The sequence below is a fragment of the Muscardinus avellanarius genome (assembly GCF_963383645.1).
Source record: "Muscardinus avellanarius genome assembly, chromosome: 4".
Classification (NCBI taxonomy): domain Eukaryota; kingdom Metazoa; phylum Chordata; class Mammalia; order Rodentia; family Gliridae; genus Muscardinus; species Muscardinus avellanarius.
The window spans coordinates 136684564-136696605 of NC_137789.1; the positions used below are offsets into that span (position 1 = coordinate 136684564).

Sequence of the window (12042 nt, forward strand, 5' to 3'; positions counted from 1 at the left end):
CAACGGGAAGCATTCTGTGTTGGGTTTGGGTTTTTAACTCTGTCATTCTATTCTCTTCATCTTCTGCCACAGTCTGTATCAAATAGCTCACGAGGACAATCACCTGCCTCACCTTATAGGTGGTTTTTGTTATTGTTTATTTTTAAAGAAAAGATGAAGGGAAAATAAACTAAGACAGATGCTAGGCCATGTTGGCAAAGTAGCATCTTGAAGTAATTCCCTAAGGTGATTTTGTATATTAACCTCAGATATTCTTAGACACTGTTACTGAAAACTGCTAGAGAACTGATGTTTAAAGTTATTTAAAAAAACTGTTACGTCACTAAGTATTAATAAATATGTTTTTATCTGATCGAACTTCTCAATGATGCCTAAATTCTATAGTTGGAACTCTGCTGTAGAGTTGTAATGTTTTCTTTTGGTAAGTCAGCTCTCATGAAAAAGATATGAGTTACTCAAAATATGCTATTAATTTAGTAAATAATTATCATCAAATAGGAACAAATGCGTTTAAAAGAAAACAGTTATTTCAGTAATTCATCAAACATTTGCCTATTCAGGTAGGAGCTAATAATTGAGGTGCTAATTTTATTAAGATAGTGCCTAAAACACTAAATTTTAGTCACATTTAAAAATAGGATTTTCTTTTTCATCAACAGAGACAAAACACCCTTAGGATTAAACACCATTGTTTAAAAAATATTGTTCCTACAGTCATTTAATATAAATTTTCATCCTGAAATATGTATTGCACAAAGTTTGGAAAGATGGGAAAAAAGGTATCTTAAATGTGCAAATTGAAATGTAAAACTCATAAAAGTAATACAGACTTAGCTGTCCTCGCTTATTTCCTAAAGTAATACATGAGCTGGTTAAATGACTTATCTCCATCTTAGCAAATTCTGATCATTTAAAATTCTTAGAGGTCTATAGGCTCTGAGTTATATTTTCTGAAATCTTAAAAGAATTATTTGTTCAGAATACTTTTTTAAAGAAGGATTTAAATATTTAGGCATACATCAGAAATGATTTCCTGTTTTGAAATGAGGTTACTTATATTTTGGTTTTATTTAGTTCCATGTTTAAATTATTTCTTTGATTTAAGTGGAAAAAGCCTGAAACCTTTTTCTTGTGGTTGCTGGTATATATAATTATTAATAAAATGAGGCCTAGGAGTCAACCATGTGTCAGGTCAAACAGTATTATAAGCTGTGCTCTGGGGTGTGAGACGGCATTTTGTGAACGATGCTTGCTGCCTGCCATTTGCAACCTGTTCTCTTTTTTAAGAGTGCTAGGTACCAAATTGTAAATGTTTCAGTTTTCAGTTAAACTGCTTTTGAGGCTGGTGAAACATTTAAATGTAATGTGGGAACACTGATTTCATATTAAAATGTAAATGTCCATAGCACTTTCTTGTAGTTAATTTGAAAACTTTGGATGCTGAACTTTTATTTTGTCAGTGGTTTAGATGATTTAAAAATGCACGTGAATTTTAGTTTTATAATTGTTCTGACAAGCATAATTTACTTTTGGATAACTTTATAGGTAGCCTTAACTTCTGGCCAAGTTTGCTTTTATATATAAATATAAATATATATTATATATATATATATATACGTATATTATGTATGGTTGTAAATTCATACTTATCACCCAAATGTGTTACTATATACAAAACTCTTAATGCTTTATTCTCAAATGCTGGGTTGAAACTGTTTCAAAAGCTTTTTAAAATATATATCTTTATAAGGTAATATTCAGGATGATGATGGAAATTGTTTATATTGTTATGATAAAATGATGATATAATGTTGCCCAGTGTATTTAATTTATTTGAAGAGGGAGAAGGGAGAGAGGCTCTCATACCACTTTCTCTTTGGAAATTTTCAGTATATTGGCTTTTTTTTTTTAAATGAATACCTTAGGCAGTTGACAGTTTTTAGTATCATTTAAATAGTTTTAGACATAATCGGTCTGAACATTTGAGTTTCTCTGTTCTTTAACCTTGATATTTGGAGTGTTAAGTCCAGGAGAGGGGCTCAGAGCGGCTGCTGCCGTGCTGGGTAGTCAGCCAGCAGTTCTCAGTTTCCCTTACACCTGTGTGTGGGAGCCGCTGTTCTCTTCATGTTGAGTTCTCTTTCAAACAGGACAGTGTTCATGTGGTGTAGGACTGTACAGTTACACATATGTGCAGGGGAGACATTCATTTTAATACTTCAGATTTTAGAAATGTTCTCCCAGTGTCGTGTTATAGAATGTGCTCTTTGTACCCTTACCTGCCCACTTGTAAGGCCTTAAATAGATAATGATGATCTTTCTTAGGTGAGATGTGGGGCGGAGGTGAGGGGCACAGACTTTGAAGTCTGAGAGTATAGCCAAATCTGTTCCTGACTAGGTTGTTTGGTTTTCATAGCAGAATTTGCCATGAAGTGTATAAGAGCAGTTCTCCACATGTACACCCTCAATAGTCAACCCCCCCCCTTCTTTTCCTTTGCTAGGACTTGCCAGACCTACGCTTCTTCAGGCCCCACCCCTCGTCCAGGGAATGGGCCTTCCCGAGTCCTGTCAGTCCCCAGGCTGTGGACTGCTGAGTTAGCTGCTATTTTAGGTGGAGTCCCAGTAAGGTTTTCTTACCCTTTTCTATGGGGAAGCTGTTAGGATGGGTAAGAAGGAAATTTAGAGTGCTCTTAACTTTGCTGAAAAAATTGGAACCTTTCTGTGACAGGACAAGTAAAGCAAATTGTAATTAAATATACACCAGAACCAGAGCTACCTCTTACGTAGTGTTTCCTCAAGCACAAAGCCCTCAGGCATAGGAGCCCCTCTGTAATGGAGGAGCTCCAGTTTCTTGAGCATCAGCAAGTTTCAGAAGTGACTGTTTTTGTACTTTTCCAGTTCTCTTATAACTACATACTTTTCCCCATTCCACACTGTGCTTAAATGACAAAGATTCTTCTGAGAAGCCAAATTCAGTCAAATTATTAGCTAGAGATATTGTTGAATAAAGGAAAACCCAGAACTGCCGTGTGAATAAGAAAGTTTCAGTTCTAATAATCTCACGATTACGTAAACTTACTTTTCTGGGAAATTATCTTTTGTAGGAAATGGGATGACATTTTAAGTGCTTTTCTTACGTGGAAGGCACATCAGGTAATGCCTCTGTTGTTGCTGTTCTGTGGCTGACATGGTTTTGATAATGCTTTAAAATTTCTGCTTCGAATCTTGGAATAGAATATTTTATCAGTTTCAGATGTTGGCCGCAGCTTTGTGTGATCCTTTGCAGTGTAATAAGTTCACAAGCTAAATTTTCAGAAAGATTTTTGTTTCAAATTATGCCTCTTGTCTATTTCAGATCAACATGTTTTCAATCCTGGGATTGACAAAAAATAAAGTTATTAATATATTTTGAAAAGCAGTTTTTTATTGAGAATCTTTTAAACTAGATTGTCCTGCATATGAACATTTTGTAGCCATTTGGGGATCTTGCCTTTATTTCAGACTTGCTGTGTCCTGTAGGCTTTTTAGCCTTACAGATATATTAGTATTCCTACCCGTGTCTGGCACTGCCCCCCACACATACACTCATAAATGTGGGGTGTGTGTGTGTGTGTGTGTGTGTGTGTGTGTGTGTGTGTTACTGGGGATTGAATCCAGGGGCATATTACTTCTGAGCCACACCTCCAGCCCTTTTCATTTATTTATTTGTTTTTTGGAAACGGTCTTGCTAAGTTGCTGAGACTGGCTTTGAACTGCAATCCTCTTGTCTTAAGTTTCCCAAGTACTTGGATTACAGGTATATGCCACCGTACCCAGCTCACAAATGTAATTTTTACTGGTAACTGTTGGTGGGTATGTTTCAGCATGCAAATTCCTCCTTTGGGAAGTGCTTAAAGTATTCTCATGGTGGCTGGGCATGGTGGCACATGGATGTAATCGTGGTACTTGGGAGGCTAAGACAGGAGGATAGTAGGTTTGAGGCCAACCTCAGCAATTTATCAAGGCCTTCAGCAGCTTAGTGAGACTCTGTTTCAAAATAACAGCAATATTATTGGACTGGAGGTATAAGTCAGAGTTCTACCTCTGGGTTTAATCCCCTTTACTACGCACACAGAAAAGTTTCTTCAACATATGTATATGTAGTGTGTGTGTGTGTGTGTGTGTGTGTGTGTGTGTGTGTGTGTGTGTGTGTGTGTTGCTGGAGATTGAACCCAGGAGAGGTCTATCTCTCAGCTACATCCCCAGCCCTTTTTTATTTACTTTTTTTCAACCTAGTGAAACATGCCCCACTAGGTCGGCAATAGTCTCACCAAGTTGCTCAGGCCGGTTTCAGACCTGCAGTCTGGGCTGCAGGCACTGGGCTGGGATTTGCCACGACGTCCAACTGTGCTTTTTGTGTGTTTTTTGTTTCCTTGTTCTATCTCTCTCTCTCTCTCTCTCTCTCTCTCTCTCTCTCTCTCTCTCTCTCTCTCTCTCTCTCTCTCTTTTTTTTGGCACTGAGGTTGAACTCAGAGGCATTCTACCTCCTGAGTTATACTCCCAGCCCCTTTTTATCTTCAGTTTTGTAAACAGGGTCTCACAGAGTCGCCGAGGGTCTGCAGTCTTCCTGTCTCGGCTTCCTAAGTACTGGGATTACAGATAATGTACCATCATGCCTGGCTTGTTTCCCCCTTGGGATAGATTATTTTTCTCACCAAGCATTACAAATCATATCTCACTTCTGCTAAAATAATCTCTTTCTGTCATCTGTCACTGATACATTCATACAGGATTCAGCAGACACCAGGCAGCAGCATTTGGCAAATGGCACAGCACGTCATATTCTAATCTGGGAGCATATGCACAGTTGAGCTCTTGCTTGACGCTTTTTTCCTTTTAATAAACAAAGAGGCCTAGATCCCTTGCTGTCCAGCCAAGGTCATCTCTTAGGACTTTCTGACTGCCCATCTTCTTTCTGGATTTCATCCAGAGAAAGTACCAAGCCTGGACTTTTACCCTATTTTACTTGGACTTAGAAATAAAGTCCAAGTAAAATAGGGTAAAAAAAAGTCCAATAAAGGAATTATTAATTATTTTATTATTTTGGTACTGGGGATTGAACCCAGGGACATTCTACTTCCGAGCTACACCTCAGACCTATATTATTATTTTTTTCTTTTTTTGTGGTACTGGAATTAAACCCAGAGGACTTCTACCTCTGAGCTACACCCCTCAGTCCTATTTTTTATTCTTTATTTGGAAACAGGGTCTCGCTAAGTTGCTGAGGCTAGCCAGGAACCTGTGGTCCTCCTACTCAACCTCCCAAGTACTGGGATTACAAGCATGTGCCACCTCACCCGGCTCTATAAAGACTTTTTTAGGTATCTTAGTAAAATAAGTCTAATAATAAAGGAAAAAATAAGAATTATTAAAGAGAATGTATTTTTCCGAAGTCATATAGAAACTAATCCAGTCTTTTAGAAGAGTAGAGATGTAGAAGATGATTTAATTAAATCTCATGTTTAATTATCCAACAATTGGGAGTCACAGCTTACAAAAAATCGCAAGTTGGTCAACTATAGCCCTTTTGGAATTTGTCTATTTTTTTTTTTTTTTGGTATGAGGATTGAACCTAGGGACTTTCTACCTCTGGGTGTACAGCTCCAGCCCTATGTTATTTTTTATTTTGAAATAGGGTCTGGGTGGCTGAGGATCTTACAAAGTTCCTGAGGCTGGCCTTGAACTTTCTGTCCTCCTGTCTCAGCCTCCCAACTACTAGTATTACAGGCATGCACCACCACGCCCAGCCTGTGTCTGATTTTACTGTGCATTTCCTTGGAGCATCTGTTAATGTACATCTTCCTTTCATAGGAGTTTTGATATTTCCTATGTTTCTCAGCCTAGAGTATAGGCCGATACAATTTATAATTTCTTTGCATCAAGATAAGTTAGTACATTAATTTTCAGGTAATTTTGTTGCTCATCTGCTGCATATGTGTTTATTTCAAGTAACTCATGCATACGGAAACTCTTCAGGTGCTTTTTAACATGCCCAGGTTATGCTAATAGCTACAGACCAAGGTCTGCCTTTAGAGGACCTCAGTAAAATGCAAAGAGTGGTATCCCCAAATACAGCCAAGTTTTGTTTTCTGGTGTTGGTAATAAACAATGTTAGAGTCAGACCCAATTAGCCCAGAATATTTTTTTTAACCTTTCTTTGCTTAGATGGTTCACATTAAACGTTTTAAAAAAGAAAAAAAAAACTTTATTTGGAAATTTTACAAATGACTTTTCATCTTACAGACCACATACAAATGTTTTTAGACAGTGAAAAGTGCTTTAAAACCAACTGCACCCAGTCCCCATGGCATTTCCTACGGGCCGAGCAGAGGGTGGCGGCGTGCGCGAAGCCGCCTTCCTCAGCAGCAGGTACTCCAGGCCTGCCTCTCCTCTTCCTTGCCCGATGCCCCTGCTGTCCTACTTGCTGCGGTCTAGTTCAGTATAGCATATCTATAAGCCCTAGCATGAACCTATGGACACATATCAGAGATACAGTCAAACTTCTAAGCGAGTGGGAAAATCATCTGCATCTAAAACTACTAAGAACCCGGCACCCCCCACAGGGGAAATGCATTTCCTATGTTTTCCCATTTCAAGAGCCGCTTCTTAGCCAACGCTTAGGTGGCTAGAGAATGCAGTGGAGCTGATGGTAAGTCTTGCAACAGTAACCAGAGAACACCCGTCAGTGCCTCCTCCAGGAAGGTACCCATCTCCAGCTTCCATTTTCTGGCCTCATTTTTAGGCCATGCTCCAAGACTTCCAAGCCAGGGTTTATGTAATGTGTTCCTAGGGTGGGCTGGACTGAGTGTTAAAAAGCCGAGGAGCTCAGTCTAGATAGCATGGAAGTCTTGTCCTACGCACTGCAACTGCCCTTAAGGCCCACCCAATGAAGTTGTTTCCGATTGCGCCTCTTTACTGAATGCTATATATGTGTGTGTGTGCATTTTGTTCAGATTAAAACAAGTGTTGCTAGGTGACTCTCTGCCTCAGCGGCACGTTGCCAGACTCCAGTTTTCACCATCTGGAGCCAATTTGCCATGTGCGCCCACAGGCACTGCAAGAACCGGTCCAGGGGCTGCTCTGGCAGGTCCAGCTCATGGCTTGGTGGCGATGCTTCTCTTTCTTCGCCCAATGTAGGCTTGTTCACCTAAAAGTTAGGAGATGAATGGGAAGTTTTAAAAATAGCCGTGGTCGGTGAGGACTTTAGTCTGGACAGTCATGGCAACTGTGACTGCTGCTGAGATGGCTTTCAAGACTGACTCTTGTGTGTGGACGTCAGCTTACTGGGATCGCTGGCCCTGCTTCATGACCAGTGGGCTCCCCTCTTCTGCCTGCACTGGCACTCCCCGTCCTCTCTCCCCAGCTGTTCGCATGCTTGTGATGCGCTTGATTGTGTTACCAACTGTGTCCTTGGCAGCACTGCCAGGGCCTTGGCCTGAGTGTGTTCACACTTGCCCAGGAACAAACCACCCGCTGTTGTGCCCCAGCCTCCTGCACTCCCAAACCACAGCACCAGCGCTCACCTTTGTCTCCTTTTTCTCCCTTGTGCCCTCGAGGGCCAGGTGGCCCAGGAGGACCGCGTGGTCCAGCAGGGCCCCTGTCACCTGGAAAGACAGACGAGAGCATGACGCCAGTGCGTGTGCAGGAGGTCAAGGCGTCACGGGCACCGGTGTAGCCCCAGCGAGGGGACTGCTGCTCAGCAAGAGGTCACCGTCACACAGGGTCCTGGTGGCTGTTTCCCTGGTGCCACTTACCTCTGGGTCCTGGGGTGCCCACTTCTCCCTTCTGCCCAGGGGGGCCTTGAATGGCTCCATAAGCTGCAAGGAGGAAAAGCTGGCCTTAGACTAGGCATAGATCCCCCCAAATCTGCCATACTGTCCCCTTCCCCATTGCAACGACCCAAGGGGGACTTGGAAGTACCGGGGTAGGGGATGTGCTGAGTAAGTTTTTCCTGAAAAGTGGGGTAGTAAGCCAGTAAGTTTGGGAACCTAGGGGTACTAGAGATTGCCCGAAGCTCAGGAGATCATGTGATGTGTTCAGAGTAACACAAATAGGTGGTGATGGAGTTTGGATTTTTAAGAGGAAGCAAAGTTTAGAATTTATCTGATTTTCAGCATGTCAGGCGTTAACACTGAGGTGCTTTGCGAGTGGGTACGCATGGAGCAGCCACCATGTGAGACGCCGCAGCAGGCTGCATGCTGGGAAAGCAGGGGGAGCCCTTACTTCGGAAGAAGTCCATGAGGTCCTCAGTTACGTTGCTGTAGGCAGAGAAGACCTTGCTGATGCCGGGAGGGCCTTGGGGCCCGGGCTGGCCTGGTGGGCCCTGCACAGTGTAGGCCATCCCTTGTAGCAGGCCCTGACCTGCAAAACACCAGAGCCCAGTGCAGGAGGGGCAGGAGGCTGGGGTCCACCGCAGTCCTCAGCGGGAGCATGGTGCTCTTAGGCCAAGTCCCACAGCAGTTAAGCTCGAGGAAGCTGCCCCAAGGGACAATCCCTGCGGTCTTCCTCTGGGTTCCCCCATGTGACAGCGCAGGTCTCTGCCTGCTGTGGGCCCCCAGAGGCCCTTGGACCCCACAAGTCTGCTGACCAGCTACAGGGAGGAAGGGTCTCTTTTTGTTGCTGTTGTTCTGTGGTACTGGGGGTTCCATAACAGCATTCTACATCCAGGTCCACACCCAGGCCTATTTTGTTTTTTATTTTGAAACAAATAGGGTCTCACTAAGCTGCTGAGGGCCTCATGAAGTTGCTGAGGCTGGCCTTGAACCTGCGATCCTCCTGTCTCATCCTCTCAAGTACTGAGATTACTGGTGTTCGCCTCCCTGTGGGGCTGAGGAAAGACCTCTTAACTAACAACCTTCCCTCAGCCCCACCAGAAAGCCATCATGGCTTAAAGACTCTTCTGAGACCCAGAACAAGTTAGGTGTTGGGAAAGCAAAGTACTAAATCCCTGGCATGCTCCATTCCCTGATGCTTGGTGCCAGTGCTGGGAAAGCCTGGCACCGAGGTGGCTGAGAACTAGGGTGGGGCCACCTGCCTTCAGTCCTTGCCCATTGAGTCTAGAACTGCCCGGGCACTCCAGAGGCAGGAGGGCAGTCTCCAGGGCCTGGATGCTGGGCAGCGCACGGGCTTCCCCAGCACGGGCACCTTGTCCCTACTTACGCTGCAGGCTCTCCGACACCCGCACAGCCAGCTCATTGTAGTCCAGGTCTCCAGCGAAGCCGGCCCGGTGGGAGTCGCCATTGCCGCCATGCATTCCACCTTCTGCGAACCCTCCTGTGTTGACATCGGTGCCATAGGGGCCTCCGTCCCCAGCACCGAAGGTTCCGCCTTCACCCAGGGAGCCTCCGTTGGCTCCGCCAAGGCCCACGGAGGAACTGTAGGAGGTGCTCCTGCTGACTGAAGAGCCACGACCCCCCCAGCTGTAGGAGGAGTCCCGCGACGTTAGGCGGCTGTCTCCGGGTGGTCCCTGTGGGCCTGGAGGGCCTGGAGGGCCCATGATGAAGCCACGCACATCAGGACCTGTGGGGTAGGGAGGGCAACGAGCAGGACCTCAGCTCTTGGTGGACAGAAGAAAGCGGAAAGATTTGAGAGCTCGAGGGTCTCTCCCAGGGTCCGAGCGCCCCTTAGCAACCTGAAGTGGAACTCAGGGTCTTTGCACTCGAGCAGAACATGGGTGAGGAAAGAAACTGGCTGTCCCCTCCCCCCGGGGTTCTCTTACATTCCCCTCCAGGTTCCTTCAAGCGCCTGCTGCCCCCTGACAGGACAAGCAGGGCCTGGGCACACCGGGGAGGGCACCGACGTCAGAGGCACCTACTTGTGAGGTAGCTAATCAGCTCGCTCCGGAAGTTGTCGCTGTTCTCAGCTGCATAGGTTGCCAGAGCCGCGGAGACACCTGGGGGCCCTCGAGGACCAGGGGGCCCTGGAGGGCCGGGAGGCCCTGGGACGAAGGATAAGCCAGCAGCTGAGTGGGGAGAAAGAAGGAGAAAGGTGGGAGTCCTGTTTGGAGAAAGCCAAATCCTCTGCCTGGCCTCAGGGACCACTGCGGACTACTAGAAAGGGAGGTTGAGGCTGGGCCTCCTTGATGTAGGGAGGAGGAAATGACAGGGGGCCTAGGGTGTCTCCTTTCCAGGGAGATGGCTACTCCTGATTGGCCCTCCCACCTCCAATCAGCTTTCTTCAGCCCCAATCCCATCCCCTTGTCCCAGCCTCTCACTGCTGAGCCAGTCAGTGTATGAACCTGCGGCTCATGTGTTCTCCAAGGGCTGCGCTCCAGAGCTCCCCACCAAGGCTGAGGGCACCTCACAGCGAGTGTGGCCCCCAGGGCCCCAGGTCTAGCCTGGCATGCACTCCAGGAGGACTTGATGACTGGTGAGTTCATTCAACCCTCTGTGGCCGCCTCTGCCCCTGGGCCAGGCCGCCGCCCTCTGCCCTCCACCCCTGCTCCTGAGGCCCCTACTGTGCAAGTATGACGAGAGGTCCTCCACGCTGATGCTGGACCATGTGTTGCCTGGGATCCCGGGTGGCCCTGGGGGCCCGGGGGGGCCAATGATGCCTCTGTACTCAGACTCTGAGACACCGAGAGAGAGCAAAGACACGGTCACGGCCAGGGCCAAGGGCTGCACTTCTGCCCAGACCTCCCAGACCATGCCTCCGCTTGGCCTTACCTCGGAGCAAGGAGAGGAGATCCTCATAGGATGTTCCTGGCAGGCCTGGGGGGCCCGGGGGGCCAGGAAGCCCAATGCTGATCCCAGAACCTGGGAAACAAAGTTCCAGGCTGTGAGGGAGTCAGATCAGGCAGGGAAAGGCAAATAAATGTCCTATTGGAGAGGAGCTCAGACCCAGCGTGGTTTGGTCAGACATGGGGTCCAAGAAGAGAGAGACAGAGACAGAGACAGGGAGAGGGTGTGGGGGAGGAAGCCCAGCGTGGAGCCAGAAACTCCCAGGCAATGCCACCAGGAGAGGAGGTAGCCAAGAGGAGTGCGGGTAGCTGCCTCTAGGTGGCGCCCTTCTGACAGTGCCCGAGATGCTCTTTTGGCTTCTCTCGCCATGTCTTTGACCTGCTCCAGGGCCACGGTTCTAGGCAGCTCTGTGGGCTGCTCTCTCTGTTGGGGTTCGTGAGGCCCTCCCAGCAAAGCTCAACACCCTGTCCTCTCCGCAGGCCCTTCCTACCACCCTCCTGCAGAGGCAGGCCAGCAGGGTGGACACTCACTCGACATGTAGCTGAGAATGCGACTGCTCAGCTCTGCATAGTCCAAAGACAGGAGGGAACCGTCTCCACTGGGTCCTGGTGGCCCCGGGGGACCCCGAGGGCCTATCAGGTACTGACGCACATCTTCCCCTGGAAAGGAGAGTGGTGCTTGACGATCCACCCAGCCACAGTGGTGCCGCCCCTGCCCGGCCGTAGCCTGGTCCCCTGCACCGTCTGGCTCCCAGTAACAGCTGTGCATTGTGGGCTCTCAGGGCCACACTGGTGAGGGGGAATCTGCAAGCTTTCAGGGGACCTGAAGGGGCGCCTGCCCACTTGCCTGGCACCACCCAGAGAGGGGAGATTCGCCCCCCCCCTTTCCAGTCTGTTTGCAACTCAGCAAGCAGAGGGGAGCATATGCTGCCTCCTGATCACACCCCACGAGACCCCGCTGGAGACAAGGTGTGTCTGAGAAGCAGGGTCTCAGAGGAGCCTCCCACCCTCCAGCCCTCCGCAGGGGACTCACGCTGCAGTGCAGCCAGGATGTCTTCAGAGGTGATGGAGGCTGAGGAGCTGACGCTGTACCCGGAAGCTGAGGGAGGAAGAGCTCAGGTTACCTACTCTGGTCCCGCGGCAGACCCTCCTCCGCAGCCAGATCTGAAAGACCTGGCCGGCCCGTCACTTCTTTGGGGGGAAATGAAGCATGGGGGGCATTAGAGAGCATGAAAAGGCCAACACTGTGGTTATTGTTGTCGCTGGGTTTTTGGTAAGAAATGCAGCTTATTCTCTGGAATATGTCTTCCGGATCCTGCCAACCTAAA

At 47.3% G+C, this 12042-nt stretch overlaps 1 protein-coding gene across 1 annotated transcript in view; it reads right to left on the minus strand.

Annotated features, from left to right (window-relative positions):
* Window positions 1-7011: 7011 nt before the first annotated feature.
* Window positions 7012-12042, minus strand: part of COL17A1 (collagen type XVII alpha 1 chain) — a gene marked incomplete at its 5' end in the record, with an annotated part of 42555 nt that continues 37524 nt past the window's right edge. The window contains 10 exons of the mRNA XM_080694509.1: window positions 7012-7183; window positions 7560-7640; window positions 7791-7853; window positions 8260-8397; window positions 9196-9555; window positions 9851-9997; window positions 10493-10603; window positions 10701-10790; window positions 11246-11374; window positions 11748-11813. Of these exons, the coding sequence (XP_080550635.1) occupies window positions 7131-7183; window positions 7560-7640; window positions 7791-7853; window positions 8260-8397; window positions 9196-9555; window positions 9851-9997; window positions 10493-10603; window positions 10701-10790; window positions 11246-11374; window positions 11748-11813 (1238 nt within the window). The 3' untranslated portion in view covers window positions 7012-7130. The remainder of the gene's footprint in view (window positions 7184-7559; window positions 7641-7790; window positions 7854-8259; window positions 8398-9195; window positions 9556-9850; window positions 9998-10492; window positions 10604-10700; window positions 10791-11245; window positions 11375-11747; window positions 11814-12042) is intronic.